We start from the raw sequence: 23,060 nt of genomic DNA on the forward strand, positions 1-23,060 counted from the left end.
ATAAATATTTTTTATATTTTATGTGTTTTTGGATACTTTCCTCTGGATAGCATCACAGGCGGCAGAGTTCTATGAGGAGGGTATCAAAAAACTCGTAGTTAGTTATGATTAATGCTAAAACCGGAAAGGAAATTAAGTAGAAAAATAGAGAAGTTTCTTTGAAAGACGTTTAGTTACTTCGTTTTTATTGCAAAACGGACCTTACTTACAAAATAAACCTCGTATATAGTTTCCTCAACAACTGAAATGTTTGAAACGACCTCAATACTTAAATCACAAGCTTCTCAATCGTAACGTTCACCTGCTTTAGAAGCCTCTTGGTAGAAGCAGACCAGTCGGGCATCAGCGCCATTTGGTGAGTTGCGGCAGCAATTGTAAGTTCTTGCAATAACATGCGAACTGGTCGAGTGCCGAGGCTGGAAGGATCGTAGCTTGTCTTACACTAACTGACGGCTCATTACTTATTAGGTTTGGGCTTATCGGATCAGCGTTTACCTGTGTTCATATTGTTTTTACGTAGATATTGGTTGCACCTTGCAGTTCATAGTAAGGTTCAAACAAATAATAATAATAATAATAATAAACCGGGACCCTGGCGTCGTAGCGCGATGTGCTAACCACTACACCACGGGGTCCGGCTATTTATTTAAGCGATGAGCACGATTTGACAACAAGCTAAACCACAATGTTAAGGTAAGTTGTATAAAATTACAAAATTGAGTATACTATTATAAAATAATACAATGGATGCTACAATCTTACACGTCATCATAAGTTCATATTGTAGGTTTATATAAGTTTAGCTTTGCCAGTTTTGAGATATGTTAGAATTGAGATATTCCTTTGGGAATTTTATAAGATATACAAAGCTCGTTCAAAAAGTAACGCACAATCCTCTGTAGCTCGGGAATAGTAAGAAGCATGGGTCCTCTACCAGCTAAACTGCAGCATAGCTTACGAACAAAGAGGCCAGAGTTACGCGCAACGGACATCAAGTTGCATCACGAAAACGCACGACCGCATGATGCAATCATGACAGTTCAGACGATTGGCCATCTGGGATGGACAGTGGTGCCACAACCCGCATACAGTCCTGACCTAGCGGAATCGGATTTATATCTGTTTGGACGACTGAAGGCTCATCTGCGTGGGAAACAGATTTTAGATGACAACGAGCTCATTGCGTGTGTGAAAAAGTAGTGTAAAGACTAACCTCAAGAGTTTTACGAACGTGCATTCACGTCATGGAAACAAAGATGGCTGTAGCGCAGTGAAGCACATGGATCATACATTGAGTGACATTTCCAAAGGACCAATGCTTCTACCTACAACATTTCATTTCCCTAGTCCTTACCATTCCCGAGCTACAGTAGATTGTGCGTTACTTTTTGACCGAGCTTTGTATTATTCAAAAAGTATTCACTATATATTTGGAGAGATAAAATCTTCTGTGCAGAATTGTTCTTCTTCATTTTTCTTCTTTCCTCCAAGGTAGACATATTCAACTGTGTTAGCCATTAAGAATAATGCTGTTCGTAATTATTATTTTTTTTCACTCGTCTTGAGATCGTTCGCTGCGGTACGGCGTAGGTTCGAATCCGGCTCTGGTCGGAATTTATTCGGCCTACGTATAGGGCCGGTGGCAACCCACCATCGTGAGGAAATTGGGGAGCTCCGAATGAGTGAGCGGTAACCCGGTCGAGAAGACCTACAACGGCTGGGGGTTCGTCGGGCTGACCACCCGTCACCCCAATACTGGTCTAAGATCTCCACGCTATAACAGGTGACGGAGGAACAGTGTGGGAGGGAGACCAGCAGTCGGTAGGTAAGCCAAGGCTCTCAAGGGCTGTCGCGCTGTGGGTTATTATTATTATTATTATTATTATTATTATTTAACTTCGTGCATAATAACCTGAGAATTCTTTTTTGAACAGATTCAACTTTTTGAAGGTAATTCTTGGCTATCAGACACCATAATTCATCAGCATATTCAAGAATAGGACGAAGTATTGTTTTTTATATATTGTTTTTAATAATAAGAAGAAAGGCAGAAAGCACCGACTCTGCAAAAGCGTTTGATGTTCAAATATATAAACGCTTTAGGTTCTCTTTGAATTCCTCAGATAAGATATCTCGCCTTGCTTTTCTTGGGTAGCTCGCAGGTCTTTGGAATTTGCGTGGAAGCATAACGTCCGATTGATCTTTTGAAGCTTTTCGGCATTTGCAACGTAGAATAAACTGTGTACGATTTGTTATTCTTCGAGTATTTTTTTTTAAAGCACGTCGAGGCAATGTTTTAAGAAGCATCAAATGCTGTTTATAATAGTAAAGATTTTCCAATCTCTTGCTTTGATCGTCTGCGTCCACTTCCGGGGTTTGATCTTTTCGCGTAGTCACGGTCTTCTACGATCTCTCGTCTCCTGTCTCTGCACACCAGCAGTAGAAAAGAACAATCATGGGATGTTGTACAGTTGCCGACAATGAAAATGGAACCATAAAGTGGATGTCAACGTAGGATCCGAGTGCTTCAAGTTCTTCGGTGGTGCTGCAAGCGTCCCGCGTTTTCCAGATTTCACCAGCGTGCATCAAACTGGTGCACCGAAACTGACGTCAAATTCGGTGAAATTCGTAAAGCTTCATACTGAAACAAATGAAAGTTAGATTCGGAATGCGCACGCATATCCACGTTTATCACGAAAAATTTACCACCAGTGACTAAATCACAGAAGATATTTTATGAATATTATATATTTTCAATTAACGACATCTTATTTTGTATGTGCAGTACAAATATAAGTGGTATTCTTTTGTAAAGATATCGAATTTTGCAAATGGATGCTTGACTGCGTGTTGCAGCAGAAGATGGACGCATGTTTTGATGATACTGCATACTTCATCACTTTGCGTGCAAGTGAAGGAGCAGTAGTATTTAAAATGTCGACAGCTTGCGCCTGCATCCAGTTTATTCGCCTCCCGTGCAACAAAATCGGCGTAACATTTCATAGTATTGCCTACAGGACGCATATCACGAATCAGAACAAGCTTCAGTGCAGATGACGCCATTTTGATTCACCAGCCGCACCAGCTCTTGAGGCTGGTGTAAATTGATGACGTCATGGTTTAACCTGGTGAAAGTTTTGGTGCGCCCCGGTCAAATTCGAAACGCCGACGCGTGCACCAGCGGTGCACCAGCCCGTCCACCGGTGAAATCTGGAAAGCGCGGGTCATTCCTGCCTGTAAGTGTTGCCACCTATGAATCGAAACTTTGTTAGCAACATCAGACTCTTCAGCCTGAGTGGCAACAGACATATTGTACAGTAGCAGGGGAAAATTACCATCTTAAATACGAAGAAACCTGTGAAACATACAGAGATATTTATTTGGGGGTGGTCCCTCTGATAAAACATCAAAGTTCTTCGAACGGATTTTGTAAGACATTGTAATACTCCAAAAACTAAACGTGCTCTGTAACACAAGAAAAATGCCTCATTAAGCAAAGTAATCGACGTGCCCTTGTTAAGTTGATAAGTTCATCATGGTACTACGTATATTTTCAATAATCCTGATGGAATAAATCAATAAAGTTTATTAAATGAAAACGACTCCACCATAATAATATAATTATTGTTTAGATCAGTGGCGAAGCTCCTATGAGGCTTTTGAGGCTCAGCCTACCCAAAAAATGTTGAAATTAAAATGTTCTTGTACCCTGTAACAATCAAAGTTCGTTAAAACGAATTAAACTATGTAATCCGAACGTTTGGTTCCGCCAATCCTTCCACATATCTCGTCAGTCAGGCCAGAAAGACGAGAGCGCGTTCGGGCCGAACTGTGAGGCTTTTGACGAAAAGCCTCGCGTTTAAAGGCAGCTACAGCGTGAGCTCTGTGTAGGTGGGAACGGAGGGTAAGGGGAGGGGTGTGCCGATTCGCTGGGTGAAAGCGGCTAGCCTCAGAAACAAACTTTTGTGCTTCTAGTCTTCTTGTGCAAAGTCCGTCGTTCACGCGCTGCATTGTTGAATGTTAATTTAATTCAAGTGCATGCGCGCGTGTGTTTGTGTGTGTGTCACATAGTGTATTTATGTTATAAAAATATAATACTGTGAAATTATGTGTTGAAAAGTCTAAGAGGATTTGCAGTGAAATAAATGTAAGTGAACAAGACTTCGTGGCTCTCAGATGCTGAACCTACGAAATCTTGGACACACTGACTGTACAAATGGAAATACGTTTTGGAGATTTTGAAAAGATAAAATTTGTTGAATTGCTAGACCAAAATAGCTTTAGGGAATGTAAACTACATTTTCCTGTGATGAAATTAAATAACCTTCTGTCCACATATCCATTTTTCAACAAAGAACGATTAGAAAATGACTTATAGAATATCTATGCTGATGAAGAAAAGCATTTACCTCCTGCAGACCTTCTAAATACCTAAGTTAGCAATGATCTCCAAACAATCTACAAAGAAGTAACACAACTTATCAAGTTGGTCTTGACATTCTCTGTTACAACAGCTTCCTCCGAAAGAAGTACGAGCACCCTCAAGAGAGTAAAAAATTATTTCCGTAATTCAATGAAAAAAGAAAGATTAAGTTCTCTCAGAACAATAGCCATTGAAAAAAAAAACGGTTTCTATTGATCAAGGCTTCAAGGAAAGAGTAATTGATACTTTTGCGACCAACAAGAATCGACGCATGGACCTGCTGTATAAAAAAATATAAGCAGGTTTTTCAGCCTACCCAGTATTTACGCCTTAGCTTCGCCACTGGTTTAGATGCTTAAATATGTACAAGCCCACATGTGTGTCTTTCCAATTACTTATTGCAAGGGTTGGGTATTGTGCTTGACTCAATAAAATAAACTTATTGCGCGGGGCAGATTCATATAAAAATGGCCAAAAAATATAAATTTACCTTCAAATGACAAAGACTATGTATTTACGTATGCTTAAATTTTCGATTTTTCGAAACGTTTGTTAAGGAAAATTCTCAGAACTGGTCTTCACGAAATTGAGAAAAATAACATGCGACTCAAGAAATCTTATCGTACAGTTTTTAAAGATAATTACTATTAACATGTTACGTGTTTTTATGCTGTCTCAATAGTAGAGTAGTTATTTGGTGCGAATAATACTACAGTAAAGCATCGTTAATCCGGACCCCGATAAGCTGGACTTCGCTTAACAGGCAAAATGAAGGAAGGAAAAAAAGCAGAATGCAAGGTTTTAAATGTGGCTAGAAGTCAACAAGAGAACTTCCCAAAGAAAAGGCAGTCAACCACTGATGAAATTCTGTTTCCCGCAGACTTTATACTGTACTGTATAGTGTATTTAGGCAGTAGCGTGCCCAGGAATTTTGAAAGGGAGGGGTTATGTACACTTTTTCTGGTAGTCAGCTCTCATTTCGCCAACTTTTTCTACCTTTGATTTTCTATTCTTAGTTATACTGGGTTAGTTATACTGGGACAAAGGGGGGGGGGTTATAACCCCCACCAACGCCCCCTTGGGCACGCCACTGTATTTAGGTCTATGCTCTTTAAATACACCATAATAAACGTGTTTTGTTGCTATAAACGAAGTTTTAATACACTTTCTACTGTTCTTTTAGGCTATTTCAGTTAATCCGGACTTTCGTTAAACCGGACAACTTATCCCCCATTAGTTCGGATTAACGAGGTTTTACTGTACTTGCCAAGAAACATGACAACCTGCCGCCACCATTATACTCATTCAAGCGTGTGTTACGCTCTGATTCGGGACTGCTTACTGTGTGAATGCGGTTTACCGCCGCACAACCTGTCATTCTTCAATCTCGTAACAAAATACTCGAGCTGGACACACTGTTTGGACGCAACTCCTGCCTGTTGATGATCTGCAAGGGATGGAATGGCCACTACGTGGAAATTCCGAGAAAGATCGAAGTGTTTGGTTCCTACGTTGACATCCACTTTAGATCCTGAAAAACTGCCTTCCGTGCAATACGTTGTGTGTGTTGCCTAACTTTACGGCAATGACCGAACTTCAATAGCAACACTTCAAATAGCAAGGTCTGCTTTTGCCGCAGAGTTAGGCAACATACAGAACGCATTGCATGGAATTCAATTTCAGCATCTACGAGGGTTACTCTGAAAGTTTTGAGAATCGACAACAATAAGCCATCGCAACACGCTGCTGGTGTTTCGTAGGCTATATTTTGATTGGCATTTCAATAGCAAACTCTGCAAGTTTCAACTTGCTCTAACAATGGGCTGAGTCAGCATGATAGTTTACACAGCAGCAGTTGAGGTTTCGTTTCGAGCAAGGATGGATCTGAAATTAGAGCATCTTCGCTTCAAAGTTGGTTTAGGCAAGAGTAAGTGTCTTGAAAGATTGCACCGTGCATTTGGGGATCTTTGCTCTTCACAAGCCACCATCTATGAATGGTTTGCAGAATGTACGAGAGGAAGGGACTCCCCTGAAGATGAAGATCGTTCAGGGCAACCTGCAACAGCCAGAACAGATGAAAATGTGCCAAAAGTTGAACAAATGTTGAGAGAAGATCAATGATGTACATATGTGCAGATTCGGACAAGCCTAAATATTGGATCGGCAGCAGTTAGACAGATCCTGGATGAAAAACTTTACGTCAGGAAGATTTGCAGTCGCTGGATCCCCCACAACCTCACAAATGAGCAGAAAGGACACGAGTGGATTGGTGCCAAGAAATGTTGTACAAATTGAGTGACGGAAGATCAAAAAGCATTTTTAACATCATAACAGGTGACGGAAGGTGGATATACCAAAATGATCCTGAAACGAAGCGGCAGTCATAAGTCTGGGTCTTCCCTGGGGAGGATCCTCCAACAAAAGTGAGGAGATCAAGAAGTGTTGGCAAAAATATGATCTGTTCTATTTTCTCCGGTAGTGAAGACATTGTGACAGTTCCACTTGAAGAACAAAAAACAGTCACTGCCAGATGGTACACGTCAAAATGTCTGCCCAAAGTGTTCGATGCGTTGAGGAGGAACCGTCCAAAGACAGGCCTGCGTGGAATCATGCTGCATCATGACAATGCCTCTGCTCACACCGCAAGGGAGACGACATTGTCAGTTTGCGCTAATACTTATGATACATCCTGTATATGTGCATAAGCGCGATGTTACGGACGAAAATGCCGGCATCTGCGCCATGCCTCGCCGATCTGCAGTCACGTGCTATCTCGGCCCCGAGCCAAAATGGACGCGCTATGTCATTTGATTTCCGAAACGTTCTTGCCCCGATGCTCTTCTCTAATGAAATAAATTTCTAGAATCAACCCTGCTAGCGAGCTAATTTCTTATACTTTCATTCGACCCGTTGAAAGAGGGGGTGGGGGAAGCAATTTTAGCCCAAAATCAGAAGAGGAGAAGTTTTCCAGTGCCACGTTGACTCTGGATAAAACGCTAATGGAATTTAAATTATCGATGAGGGGAGAAAGAAAGGCCAAGTGACGTCTGCTTCAAATTTTCATCAGCTGGGGCAGAGAGCGACCGTTGGGTTTGTTTGTCTTGCCCAGTTTTCAACCTTCGGAATGAAAAGATTCCATTTATTAATTGAAGTCACGTGGTGCTGACTGTTCAGGAGAAAGCAACACAAGAAGAGGAAAACAAATAAAACTCGAAGGGACGGTTGATTGCAAGGAAACATCAACAGACGATGTCCCGGACATGTTACTATCAGGGTGGATAAAAATCATGATTTTTTTTAAAAAAAAATGAGCGGCGAAAATCCTAACTAAGAGTACTCGTTGCCAACTCATTTTTCGTTCCCATGTTGCAACCTCCGCACTGGGAATTATCATGTTTTTATACTGAGAAATCACTAGTGGAAAAATCACTAGGTGCACGTGTTAACATAAACGAAAACTGTGTGCTTCAAGACAATACAATCAATAATGAGTCGCGCAGGACTCTGTATTACTAAACAATGGATATAACAAGGTAAGTTGACACGTTCTTCAGTCAAAAGAACATGATTTAACTAAAAGAGCAAATAATAAGTTCACATGAAAAACTCGAAAGCATTCGCGTGATGCCTCTCATGATATGGGGTAATATCTCTCTGTTAGTTCGTCAAATAAAAATCAAAGTTAAGTTTGCACTAAGAAAAAGGAAGTCGATTTTACTTCTTTGCAAACTAAATACTTATATGCCTAACATATAATCCATGTCACTCAAAGAAATTAAACTTCTTATAATTCAACTTGATCACTCTATTAAAAAAACAAGCCCGAACTTCCAAGTCAGACAAAAGATACTCGTAATTGCCATGGTAACAACCCTTACAAGATAAGTATATGCAGGTTAGTCACTATCCTGACATTATCAGAGATAGATAAATTACAGAAATTAAGATTAATGAACAAAAAACATTTGCACAAAAGAAAAGATAATTAATAACAATAAATATTAACAATAAATATCAGCGCAATGGGAAAGGACGTGTCGAAGTGACAATAGTTATTAACCTTTAAAGAACAGGCGTATGCTTCGCAGGGACATTCCGCTGAACTCTTTCAACTGTGATAAATATTCGGAACGGAAATGTTAATTTGAAAGGAATATTGCGACTACGCAGGATCTAATAATAATTGGCGACCACTCAGCGACGTTACAATCTCCACTTGAACGTTTTAAGTACACAACCAGACATCAAGAACCTGTGTCAGGCTGCTACGCAGGCACATCTATCTCACTAGAAAATCTTATTATTTACAGTAAAAACTAAAGAAATTGTGCTTGACAGATTGTTTAAAATTTATTTTTAATCTTTACTTTTATCAATAACTCTGTAAAAAAATATGTGAAAATTATAGTGTTTTTTGCATACTTCTTAGCATACATATGTTTCACATTTTTATTTTTGTAACTAATCATAAAGATTGTAAACGTAGGAACACCCAATAAAATAATAAACGAAGGATTTTAATGTTTATTTACAATTTTTTCACTTTGCTCTATTGCAGATACGCCTCCAACATATCAAAGCTCCCCACCAATCAAGCAGCCACAAAAATTCTCCACATCCTACTATTCGGATAAAATCTATGGTTTTAGACGTTTAGTTACGACTAAAGGGTTTAATGAGATAAAAATTTAAGAACCGCTGGTCTAGTTGATATCGTCTGGACGATATTTTTTCATTATCTCCATATATCGTCTAGACAAGGGATTTCCAACCTTTTTACGTTCGCGGCATCCTTAGGAATAAGGTTAAAAACTTGGGACACCCTTTTAGATTAAAAAATTATTTTTTTTTTTTTCAAATTATATCTTAAATAGAAGTGGAATATGTAACCAGCAGCAAGTTAAATTTATTGTCAAATAAATTTCTACTCCAGTACTAATATTATTACTTTATTGACATATATCTATACTATATATATAAAAATTGATGTGTGTGTCTGTGTGCGTTTGTTCCGGCATAACTCTCGAACGCCTGGAGCTATTTCAACCAAACTTGGTACACATATGACTTATGATCTGGAAAGAAATACTGTAAGGGTAAGACACCCCTGACACCCCTAGGGGTAAGGGTGGGAAGGGGTGATATGTAAAAATAATCGAAAATCACCTATATTAGTGTGGAATCTATAGTTTTCGGGGTCGCTAAGATGAATAGTGACACTACGAATGCTGTTCAAACCCTTGGCACCCATAGGGGTGGGGGTGGGAAGGGGTGACATGTAAAAATAATCGAAAACGACCGATATTAGTGTGGAATTTATAGTTTTCGGGGTCGCTAAGATGAATAGTGACACTACGAATGCCGTTCAATTCCAAGTTCATCACCTATCGGCATGGCGGTGAGAGGGGGTGAAAAATAAAATGTCAAAAAAGACCTACATTAGTGTCGAATGCATAGTTTTCGGAGTCGCTAAGCTAATTGGTGACATTGACGATGACATTTCAGAGAGAGAGAGAGACTTGCGGAGTGGATTTAAGATCGCCATGTTTCTCCCACGGCAACTTTAATAGAAGATTGTGATAAATAAATACCCGGGCAACGCTGGGCAATCAGCTAGTATAATATAAGTAATAAACATCAGAACAGACTTGCAAATGATGCTTACAGCACAAATGTTTGATTGTACTTCTTTCTAATATATATTTTTTCGTTTACTCCTAAAATATCTCGCAGCACCCCTAAGCCGATCTCGCGGCCCGCGGTTGGGAATCACTGGTCTAGAGGAGATATCGTACAACACTAATTAAACACGAGAAATAAATGAAGAAGAACGCCTTACCTCTGTTCCTGGTGCCCCGCTCGCTCCTAATGAGCACCTCGTGGTCGTCCTCCTCCCAGATCTCGCCTTCTGCTGAGGCCAGGGCCGCCACCACGCACAGAACTAGAAGCGCTACACCCCACTGCATTGTGAGCTGCAAAGAGAGGGACTCTCGGTTAGTATGAGGCGGTCTATGTATCATGCTGGACATGAATGAACAAGTGGGGGTTCAACAATGATTCTTTTAGAACAAACATAGCGTTGTGTCCACAAAACCTAAATGAAACCAACAGAATTGAGAATGTTCAAAAGATGTTCCTTCCATTCCTAAAACTGAAAAAAGTACCGCAAATGTACTCCTTATGACACCCTTAGAAAACGACTTCCACGTACAATCCCTATACGATACAAGAAATATACATCAGTTACTAAAAAACTCAATATACTGACCACGGTAGTAATTTATTTTATTATAAAACATAAACTAAACGTAACGTTTCAACCTTCTAGCAAGGTCTTCTTCAGACTCTGCACCAAGTACAAATGTAACAAGGTACAAAAACAGGACGATATATATACACAAACATTATTCCCCTCCAGACTATTAGAAAGTTGTTACGTTTAGTTTATGTTTTATAATAAAATAAATTACTGCCTTGGTCAGCATATTGAGTTTTTCATATCATGGAAACAAGACTTAATAGGGTTATAATCAGTTACTATTTTTACATAAACTTCTAAACAACATATTAGACTCCTCTCAACTGCTCTCAGAAATCCCTTTTAATATAGCAAGGTAAGACCGGGCAGAGAGCTGAGCTGTTTCAAGTACCGAGAGATCTAACAAAGTCAGCCAATCCGGCACCAACTCGGAAAACGTCTAGGTTGTACAATGAAATTGAAAAATCATACAAGGTGGACATTTTCCAATGCTTACGAAAGTTCAAAAGGGAAATTGAAACTTGTAAAGGGTTTGACCATTCGTCCAGGAGACCGAAGTCCCCAGTTCGAGGTGCCAAACTACTCTACCGCTGGTCCGTAGGTTCAGGGTTCCGCGGCCGCCCGATTGGACGGTCGTCGGTCCTTGGTTCGCGTCTCCGGTTAAGGAAACACGATTCCTACCACCAGCTAACGGTTTAATTCCAGGTTCATGTCACCGGGTCGGTTATTTACACCTCCGGCGGTAAGCCACGTCGTGCATAAAGTGGTGCTGTTATTCATTTATAGCTATAATAACAATAATTGTAATAATAGAAAACTATAACCTTTCTGGTCAACGGAGACAAGCTATACAGCTTCAAACTCAGGACTAAAACCAAAAATATCGACCATACGAGGATATACATCTATACATATATACAAATGAATCAAGAACACCTGTAGGATAACGAATATATACGTGTATTCGGCAAAAATAAACACAACAATGATAATATAACACATTACTTGTACATATCCCCTCGCTCTCATTCCATCATGCACTCACACACACACGCTGCAGGGGTGAACACAATATACCATTACATGATAAAATATCTAACCGCCTCTTTGGTTTATTTCCCGTGTACCTTCGAATATTTGAGATTTCTATTAGCCCCTTAGGCTTGCTTTCAATGTAAATACGCGCGGCCAGCACTCTGTCACGTATGAGACGCGATTAGCTAGGCGTCATAGTTACCAAAAGTAAATAATAATTGACATTACACTTGTTGAGGCACTACTATGCAAAAAGAATAAGCATACACTAAATGAGTGACAAGAGGAAATTAACTTGATTACAAGTACACGAGTGCTGATAATACGAACGACTGTAATATAAACTAGGATATATTAAAAATGATTAAGTCGGCTATACTATTTAGTACCTAGTTTTCTACTACCTATATATATCAAAGAGCACGGTAAAAAGTTAAAACACACCTATAATTAATCATATAAATACTCGGCGCGAGAATAGGAAAAACAATAACAAATCGTAGGTCTTTACGTTTATAGAATTTCGAAGGGTGAGCGAAATAGGTTCTTAATTTTTGAAGATTTATAGTACTTTTGATTTGATTGGCCAAAATAATTAGTAATTGCAGGCAACATTGTTCGATTTCATCTCGCTTTGTGTTATGACGAACCAGTGGCGACGTAGGTGGACAAATGTTCACTCTCACACATAAAGAGATAACTGGAGGATACTATACCGACTCAATGGCGGCGTGGTTCTCGCTGATGTCAACGGTCCTCGTTGCGGCGTCCCGACGATACTCGTGGCTATGCCAGTCTGTCCTCCTGGCGGGCGAAAACTGTCTCTTCGACTTAGACGTAACATTAATTTTTCTTCACTTTTTCCATCGCGGCGACGAAGATGGGCGGAAAAAGCACCTCGCTTCCATCTGTCTGCTCGGGGCGTTGCATCCGATCGTGGCTTCAATGGCCGTTCGGGGATACGCAGGGCGTCGGGTCGTCTAAGGGCGGACGTCGTTTCATCTCTCTCTTTTCTCTATCTCTTCTCCTTTTCTCGGCGTAACATCCGTCTCCGTTGTGGTACTGTCGTCTCTCATCTGGGTTGGCAATGCGAGTTGTCGCTGCGGCGTGGCTTTCATCTCAGACGCCGTTATGCAAGCGTCGTGGTGCGGTTCTCTTGACTTAAGGCGTCGTATAGTTAAGGCGAGGAGGGACAATAACGCACCCGGCATGCATTTATTCCAATATCGTCGGAATGAGCAATGCTACTACAAAGATCTCCGCCAGAAATGAAGAGTATGAATTTCTCCCCATTTGGCAAGTGGAAGCTGTTTCTTAAGTTGATTATTACGCCTTATACGGTCTTTGGAAAATATGATGAATTAGTATTTACAGAATCCCATGTATTCCTTATGGAGGAGCAACTTTAAATTCAAGTTACGGCTAAACCAATGGGAGTTTTGTATTTTCCTTCTGAAAATATAATCTTCAATGGATCCTCTACTCCATCATATGTTTTTTTCCGCCATCGGAAGTTTGATATTCCCAAGAGAACCAGTAAAGTAATTCTCCCATATGCGTAATGTTAAATTTCTGCCTGTCTGCTACAGCCACCCGAGGCTCGTCGCGGAGGGCAGAGGGGGAGGGGCGAGAAGAGGTCTGTCTACTGGTCACCGAACGAGAAACACATGTTCGTTTTAGAGGAAAAATATTTCTGACGGGTCCACCAGAGTAAACAAGCTTGCAGGGTGGGATTCGCGACCAAGGCATGCTAGGCAAGAAGGCCCTGGAAGCTATGAAAAGTAGGGACGGTAGAAAAACAAAAGCAGACAGCAGGGGATAGATTTCAGGTAGAAAGGCAGGAAACATATTATACAGTTTCTTGTAATATGCAGTAACGTACTTGAACAAGCCTGGAAAATTACGGGCAGAATACGGGAGAGGCATGGAGTTACTATAATAATTATGTAATTCTTCATGGATTTGTCTCAATATATATGTAACCGAACAAATACAGTACATATTTACATTATATCTATATTTATTTGGTTTACCATTGTTTACCTATTGTTTTACTGTAACTTGTACTTCTCCTCATTGCAATTTTTCGTTTCCGCACAATATATATTAAACTTTGGGACATCTCTGTTTCAAGAGCGATGATTTATTAGTGCTGGGGTGGGAAATAAAACGGTGTTGTTTTGTTCACAGGGCTTTTTTAAATCTCCCTGAACAAATTGTTCGGATAATTTTGGGATGCTCTGTGATTTCGGACGATAAATAGACAGGTTTTTGTGTATTGAATGTTTATTTTGCTTTTACTGAATGTGAATTTCACACTGAACGTATGTTAAAATAAAAAAAATAATAAAAAAAACCTTTACATTTCCTACTTTCAAGCATACTACTACAAAGCATTCCCTGACATTCGCTACGAGACTCGGCGCCAAGCTGCCCGGCATCAGCGCTTGTCTTTCCCGGTGAACGGGTAAGCGACAGTCGCTAGAATCGGCTATTAAAATTACAGTTTTTATATTGTGTACTAACCTTGACTACAGAAGGTGTTGAAAATGATGTCCCTCTGCTGCAACATATTCCTGGCATCTCCGAAGGAAATTGACATTTACACGTGCAAGTTCGTCTACTGTAATTCTCCCGATTTTTCGTACAATACTCTCTTTTAACTCACGGATGGTGTGCGGATTGTCTTTGTATACTTTATTTTCCCATTTTTCTTTCCTCTTTTATTCAGAACTGACCCTGTTACTCTAAACATTTTTACGAGGTTTAATATAAGCGACTGTCGCGGACCCATTCACCGGGAAAGACAAGCGCCGATGCCGAGCCGCTTTCCGCCGAGTCTCGTACCAAATGTCAGGGAACGCTCTGTATTTTGCCGAATTTACTTTCCATCATGGAAATACTTTGGAAATGATCAGAATTCCATCGAATACTATGTTTACTTTTTCTTCGTACCAGGGAACTATTTCAAACAGATTCATACAGTGATCCACAAATAGACAAACTTTGTCAGATTTTTTCGTGTATTTTTCAAACATTATGCTTTTCAAGGAATACTGATTGTAGCCGCTTGTGCGTCATAACCGATGAGTCCTTGAGGAACAATCGACTGGCTAAGCGTGACAGTGCCAGTGACCTGGCTCCAGGTTCGATTCCTGTTGGAGGCACGTGACTCAATGGTTTCGATCCTATTTCAAGCTGTAGGTCTAGTCCCGATTTGCCTACCTGAGCATAAAGTGGATCTAAAGTGCATTTTGGAAAACTTGAAAGTGGTATGTTTTCCATCGAAGTTCATTCTCTATGTATGTATGTATGTGTGTGTGTGTATCAATCTTTTTTTTTAAAATATCCGGTTTCCTTGCATCATTTGTTCATAAACTCCTAATCTGCGAAGAATGGGCAAATTATCCAGGCATTCTCCAGAATCTAATGTTTACACTGATACATGATAGCTGTTTCCTAACTTCTGTCACTCTAACAAAAGATAACCTTTAATAATCAGTTTTCAATTTCCCAAGCGTTTACAAAATTAAACCCGATTTTCTTATGTTATTACTTAATTAACCCCTAATCTGTAAGTAAGTATTAATATATATACGGGAGATAGGGCCAAGGCCCTTCGAGGGCTATCAAGCCATGGGTTATTATATTTATTTATATATATATATATATATATATATATATATATATATATATATAAACACACACACATATATATATATATTCACTGATACTTTATTTTCTAACTGTTGTCACTGTAACAAAAGTTACCTCTTTCTGATACATTTTCAAGGACAAAGGCAAGAAGCAAGCGGGGTGTGAAAGTTTGTTTGGGAGCTAACACCCAGGGCATTGGTTGCTACTGTAGGAATGTCAACATTTAGTCAGTAATTGGAAATCATTTGTTTCCAAGAGTAAAAAGACAGGGTGTCGTGTTAGTATAAGATGTTAGTAACGTCATGGGACTTACAGGTACGAATTCCCCTACATGTTTCGAACCTTCTGTATCTTTATTTACAAACCCAGGCCAGTACTTCACTCTTGTTACTTTTGTTAGCAATGTATAGAGAAGTGAAGTCCTTCCCTTCAATTTTTTATACTTGGTTGGAGTCCCCCTTGGCTTTTAAAGTTTTGCTATTTACCGTTGTTTTTTTTTGCCACTTTTTACTAATGGCGACGATGAAGATGAGTGATGATGATTCGCTGGCGAATTTTTGCATATTTTTTTTCCCTTGAGGAAAATTCAAATGCTTTCAACGAATTAATTCATTTGACTCGATTTGAAACACTTTGTGCATATTTGGGTTTGATGTTCATATTAATTGCATATATTAGAAGACTTGGCAGTTTCGTACCAGGTGTACATTTATTTCTACATCGTCGGAATGGGTACTGCTACTAAAATATAACCATACCACGTGATATAGTGTGAATTTCTCCCCATGTTGCAAGTGCAAGCGATTTCTAGTCCATTAGCAATACACTATATTCGAAAATCATGATGAATAAATGTTTATAGAATCCCATTCATTCCTTATGGAGAAAAAAATGCAACAACTTCAACTTTACTTCACATGACGGAAATCTTCAAACTGAACAGTTCATATGCCGGCCTCCGTGGCGGAGTGGTTAGCATGTCGTGCAACGACGCCAGGGGTCCCGGGTTCGAATTCAGGTCAGGGTGTTCTTTATGAGTGTATCTTCATTATATCATCACCCATTCACATCTTCGCGCTTAGCCAAAAGTGGCAAAACAGCGAAGTGAAATAAAATCAATCAACTCGCATTGTGAAAGGATAGTTGATTTATTATAGTATGCTTCTCTGCGCCATTGGAAGTTTCATATTTCCAAAATTCCAAGACAATAATAAAAATTATAATCCGCATTTTCTCCGATTCTTCACAACCATCTAACTACAACTTCCCAGGTCGCGGCGGAGAACGGAAGTGAGGGAGGGGCGAGCTGTCTGGTGAAATGACGAGAAACATGTTCCTTTCGGAGGAATGAGTCCTGCATAGTCCAGAGTAAACACGTTGCCAGTTTTAATGAAATAAATTAACCACAAAATGTATATCGCCCTACGACGCTAGTAGTGTTGCCCACGGGACGAGACGGGACAGGCTTTTAAAAATTCGAGACGAGACGAGATTGACCATGTGTCATGAGACAAACGAATATTTTCGAAACGAGACAGCATTTCCACGAGACGAGACAGGCCAAAGTCTCGTCTCGTGGGCAACACTAGACGCTAGGGGTCCCGGTTTCGAATCCACGCCTGGGCATTGATCTTTATGAGTGTCCATTCATCAATTTCATCATGTCATCACTCATCTCGATCTTCGCAAATTAGCCAAAATACAAAAAGCGAAGTAAAATAAAGCAAATAAAAAAAAAAAACTTGGTACCAGGAAACGATTTCACACTCCGGTTGATACCGTGACCCACAAAGATATATGTGCACATTTTTTTTTTCACAACTTTTCTGGTATTTTACATAGTGCTTTTAAAGAAATAAAATGTACTCATGTTGGTACCCACAGTTTTGTTTTCCAAATTTCTCCTTCAACTTCATGTGTTTTACAATGGACAGTGTAAATCTATTTATGAACAAACAAATGGACACATCTCTATGGGTTACAGCTACTCTATCGGTGAGCTTTTGGCACATACAAATCAGAACTTTTACCTAGTGTTTCTTCCCAAAGTGCACTGCGTGATGACGTCAAGTTGAATATCCATTGTGCTGCTATTGAGGCAAAGCGTGTCCTCTGCTTTCTTGGTTATCTCTTTTTAATTCGCTGTAAAACAAGCCGATTGATCAAAATAGGAAGCAGTTGGCCTACTATGCCGCTTGTTGTATTTTCGCTTCAATATAAGCAGGATATTTAGCCTTTAGCCTATTTGACCCAAAGTATCGTATGTTCACAATATTTACTTTTGTATCCTCACTCCACGTGACGTTTCACGCTCTTCATAATAGAATATGTAGTTATGGTATATGATAGAATGTTTCTTCATATTTCTGACTCATAACCTGGTGAATTCAAATCAAAAATCTAATGGTTAGTCCTAAATATACGTAGTAAGCATATCTTCTTGCATATTTTCGCAGAACATTCTGACAAAGTTTCACAGTCGATATAGTAATCGCCTGATTTTATGTAAAGGATGTGCAAATTTCAATTTCCATGAAAATTGTCAATGAAGGTGAAGGTCTTTGAAATATCTTGAATAAACATGTGTGGGTTTCAAGTAAATTGCTACAGAGAAGTTTTGTTAGTAGTATTAGTTTATGTATTCTGCGTAAAATTGCCATATTGTGTTGCCAAAAGTTTCAATGTTCGTAAGAGAAAAAAGTATCTGTATATGTTTCGGTCACTTAAAACAGTTGTACATGTTGATTAGAACAGGTTTTTTTTGCTTCGAAAGAGAATAATAACTCACTTTCAAAGTTATTGTAAATTTTTCATAACAATGACGTATTGTATATCTGTCCATTTCAATAGATTTTTAGCATAACTTATGTTTTTTTTCATTTTCCTAATGTTCAACCTCAGCCATGATATTATTATACTTTCTAGTAATTACGTGTTGAATATGTTACACAGACAAATTATGTATGAATATTTGTGTGTGTGTGTGTTTGCGTGATTATCTGTGAAATTGAACGTAATTACTTACATCTTAATTTTTTTAACCTGACGCATGGTTTAATTTTGCAGTAAATTGTGTTGTGACAAATAGTAGTTAATAATAATAATAGTAAATAATATAATATTTTGATCTATTTTCCGAAGGAAATATTATTGCGGAGACCTTCATGGTATAATGTACGTGAGCCCTAGATCATGCAATATGCACAAACCTCGATTTCTAGAACAAGAATATATGTGCCGTTCAAAATGTTCTGTTATATGGTTATATACAGAAGAGGCGATTGGGTGCCAAAACTAGGAGGGAAGGACAATTTACTTTTTCTTGATAAATAAGAGGCCATAGTGCGGGGACAAAAAGTAGGGGGCAACTGCCCTCAACGCCTCCCTAATATAATAGCCGCCACTGGTATAATATATATATACAAACACACAGAGGGTGGCCCAAAAGTCGCAATACATAGGAAAAATAAATATGTTGTGTTAAGAAACAACGTGTTTATATAATATGCTCTACGTCATTATCACTGGTTTGCAATACGTTTCTCCCATTCTTGATGAACAACCATTAGAAATGAACACGTTAAAGAATAAATAAATATGGAAACTTAAAAGCATTTTTTTGCTATGTATTGCGACTTTTGGCCCACCCTGTATGTATGTATATAATGGTTGTACGCTCGCACACACATTTCTCTATCTCTCTCTCTCTCTCTCTCTCTCTCTCTCTCTCTCTCTCTCTCTCTCTCTGTGTGTGTGTGTGTGTGTGTGTGTGTGTGTAATCTTTTCTCATTTGGCGTTTTTTTTTTTACATTTCGGATGCTCTTTATGGGTCACATTTTTAGATTGCGATTTTCAAATCAGCAATGTGGGAGAAAGCCAGGAAACTTATAATTCGGTAGAAAACGATAGTTTCCCGGTTGACTGAAGGGCAGGTTTTTGCGACTAGTCGGTATGGTATCTGACTGCCACGCGAGATACCCGGATTCGATTAAGGTTGGAATTTTTCCGGCCTTGACCCCACTTAAAACGGCTCCGGTTTTCACCCAGCCTCAAATCAGTGGTTACCTGGAGGAAACCGTGGGAGGTGAAGGCGGTCGGAGAGTGGTACTGATAACATCACCTCCAAAGCGGTCGAGATCGAGAATATGTGGGGCCCTATACCCCACATCCACGAAATGTGCCTCCTCTGCACGGTCCTACATGCACGGGGAACTTTGCCTTGACTTCCAAAAGACGAGACCAACGTTGAGACGTGCTTCTCTAAAGACTGAAAACACCGAGACCTACTGTTCGACACTCTCGTCTCGTTGGATAGCTGGTCAATCAGAATGTGTGGCCTTCGAGAAATTAACCTAAACCAAAGTCGCGCTAGACCTCAGAACTCGAAGGGATTGGTACAAGTTTGTTACATCTCAATATTCAAAATTGTAATGACAGGGCCGAGAACAAGACAAACTTCGTAAAATCGAGACGAGACAGAGACCTACTGTTCGATAATGACCCCCGTTGGAGACTTTGGTAAACTGTAATGTAGGCTATGGTGTTTGAAAAATACCCAAAAACATAAATACATTATTATTTAATTTATCACATAAAAATGGGAGTAAAGTTAATTCATTTCCTTCCTCTGACGACCTAGGGCGCCCGAAGGATTTTTGTCTGCAGGAAGGTGAGGCATGTCTTCATCTTTAGTCATTAGGAAAATATAATTTACCTATATTATTATTATTATTATTATTATTATTATTAGGGCTGAGCTGATAGCGATGCCGATGTATCGGTATCGGCCGATACCAGTGATATCGGTATCAGGAAGTATCGGTTGGAATTCTTCCACCGATATCAGCCGACACTTTCCCGGCATTTTGGTCCTTCACGAGCTCCGCAAAAATGCCGCGCAACCCTTTCGTAGAGTCTAATTATCCTGAAAATTATGCAAAATTCAAACTTTCTTTTCACCAATTTTTGCACCAATTTTGCAAGATAGACTATATTTCTTTATGACATAATATATATTTTAATATTCTGATGCAATTCTTGAATATTATAAAGCAAATTTCTTGGTAAATCGATACATATAATTGGAGAAGAATATTTACACACCAATATTGATCAATATTTTGAATAAATTTTAATTATTGCAATTTTCAAGTATCGGTATCGGTGAGAGTATCAGCATCGGTATCGGTTCAAAGTGGTATCGGCTCAGCCCTAATTATTTTACAGATCATAAAATTGTAATTGAATTCATAATACTTTGGCATTGTTGACAAGTTCATATTTGAGTCCACTATCATTATAAAATAATCGAGAAAATAAAAACATATAGAGATCACTTTCTCTGCTCTCCTTCATGGTATCCCTGATGCATGATTTTACGCGCCGAAAGATACTGCAGAAAAAAAAAAGTAATTGAAAATACCGTCGCGTGTATTGTCAATGTCAGTTTCCGACTTCCGTAAATGATTTCTGCACTTTCTAGATCCCGAAAACGAAAGTCTAGAAATGTCAATACAAATTCAAAATTTAAATTTCATGAACTTGTTCCAGATATCTCAGGGGGAGAAGTTCTCTCCCATCTCGTGGCTTCTTTCCAGACGCCACAGCAACTCTCATATTGCAAGAAAGTTGACCGAGGGTTTGGGTGTTCCTCGCTCCCATCAACAGTCATAAATTATATTGCCGCTAAGTGGACGAGGGAGGCAGCTGTGGACTTGGCCGAGCGCTCGCTCGGCCTCTTGTGCAGTGTTTCCAGCGAGTGTAAACCTCGGCGAGTCTCTAAATGTCCCCCTTGGCCTTAAGCAAGGGTCGTGGCTTCTTCTCTTGGCTTCATGGCAGCAGTAATCGGAAACCCGAAGGTCCCGTCCCTCTTAGTTTTCAGCCGCCCATTTTTATTCAATGTCCCTCCTTGCAAAAAAGGGAAAAACACAACTGGAGCACGTGAAACACGTAATTAACACGGCCTCAATTCCTGGCACTGTCACTGTGATCACACACTCACGACAATTAACACGACGCGGTCGAAAACTTAAAACAAAGCAAAGTTCCGTATCTCGCGCAAAGTGACGCGGAGATGGTGTTCGGTCTGGTTATGGCGCTAAACTGTGTCGATCCTCTGGAGTCCAGGGGTATTTAAGGAAATCTTGAAACTTCAAAAAATCAACCGCCTCGCAGTTCGTTAGCTTAGAAAAAATGCTGGACGGTGGTCTTTCTTCCAGGCTCGTTGTCCACTTGGGGGGTTTAGGGGTGAAGAAAAAAAACAGAGCAGTCCTCACACGTGTTGCGAAAGAACTCCCCCTCGGTCGGCAACTCGGACGTTCTTCCTTTCGCTGAACAAGTAAAAGTCACCCTTAGTGTCAAAAATTCCACAAGTCGGTATTGTTTTCCTACCCTCGCCGTCTAGAACCGAAAATCCATGAAAAGCCAAAAAGCACAACTGGCTACAGAAAGTTGTTAAAGAGTATTTACGAAATTCTAAAATACACTCACATAAACTACAAAAAGACTGGTGACAAAAGTAATTGTCACAAACTTATATTCAAAACAAGATTTGACGTTATTTAGCAGTTTGTTCAGGTTAAAGAATTAATGCTAAGGAACAGTTTGTTTTTTTTTGCTAGTTACTAGTATCATTATTTCTATACCTTGTCATTTGTATGTAATACGTGACTCATGTGTAGGGCCCGGGACTTTATGTCCTATAAAACTGTAAAATATGTATGAAATTATGTCATATAAATTAGAAAATATGTCATGAAAAATTACAAATATGTCAGAAAAATGCAGAAATATTCCCAGTAAAGCCAAAAATATGCACAACAGTAACCTCGAATTTCTTCCATACCCGACAGAGTAGAGTAGGGGCTGTAATGTACCGAATGTTATTTTTACTTTTTACTGATTTCTGTGAAAAGCGAAAAAGGCAAAGAAATTAGAACGAAACTTCTTTACTTCCCGTGCAACAATGAGAGAGAACATTTTTCCTCAATAATGTTTGCATGGCTATCAATTCTCGGCGGGATAAAAAAAGTGGGGGTATTTTTGTTCTGTACTAAGAAAAGACTGCACTTTCTTCCTCCGTAATTTTTATATCCTGCCATCGACAATATGAACTATCCGTTGTGCTAAAGCTACGAAGAAAAAATTATGAAATATCCCATCATGTGCGAGAGAATTACGAAATTATACAGAAATATGACTTACTACAACAAAATTGAAGAAATTGGTGAAATATGTCAAAATATGCTTCGTCAAGTTTGTCTATTTCGGCTGATTTTCATCAGATATGTAAAGATCTCACCCCAATAATAGCCTAGATCCGAAGCCAATTGAAAAAAATGTTATAACATAAAGTCCCGGGCCCTACTCATGTGTTTTTCTTTGGATATTTTGTTTCTCTGTTACTATTCTTGTCATATCCTGTGTAAAGTTTAACCTCACTTGACAGGTTGCTACTTTCTTACTTTAACACATGTTATCATATTATTGTACCTTATCAATTCTATTGATTCCATAGTTTGTGTAACAAACAATGTGATAATACAAGACACTGTAAATGGGCATTTGCCTGTTGTGTCCTGTCTTTAATAAATAAATAATTTTGGTAATTTATGGAATTTATTTACTTCAGAAACAATTACGAAAAGTTACTGCAGAACTATAATTTAACTCAACATGCCATTTAGA

At 39.2% G+C, this 23,060-nt stretch overlaps 1 protein-coding gene across 3 annotated transcripts in view; it reads right to left on the bottom strand.

Annotated features, from left to right (window-relative positions):
* The window catches only part of LOC145981260 (uncharacterized), a 220,706-nt gene that overhangs the window by 85,632 nt on the left and 112,014 nt on the right, over positions 1–23,060 (bottom strand). For all 3 annotated transcript variants that reach the window (XM_083114414.1, XM_083114415.1, XM_083114413.1), the window contains exon 2: positions 10,263–10,395. In XM_083114414.1, coding sequence (XP_082970540.1) covers positions 10,263–10,389 — 127 coding nt within the window. In that variant the 5' untranslated portion in view covers positions 10,390–10,395. The remainder of the gene's footprint in view (positions 1–10,262; positions 10,396–23,060) is intronic.

Source organism: Lepisma saccharinum, chromosome 29 (assembly GCF_977018435.1).
Source record: "Lepisma saccharinum chromosome 29, izLepSacc3.1, whole genome shotgun sequence".
NCBI classification, from domain to species: domain Eukaryota; kingdom Metazoa; phylum Arthropoda; class Insecta; order Zygentoma; family Lepismatidae; genus Lepisma; species Lepisma saccharinum.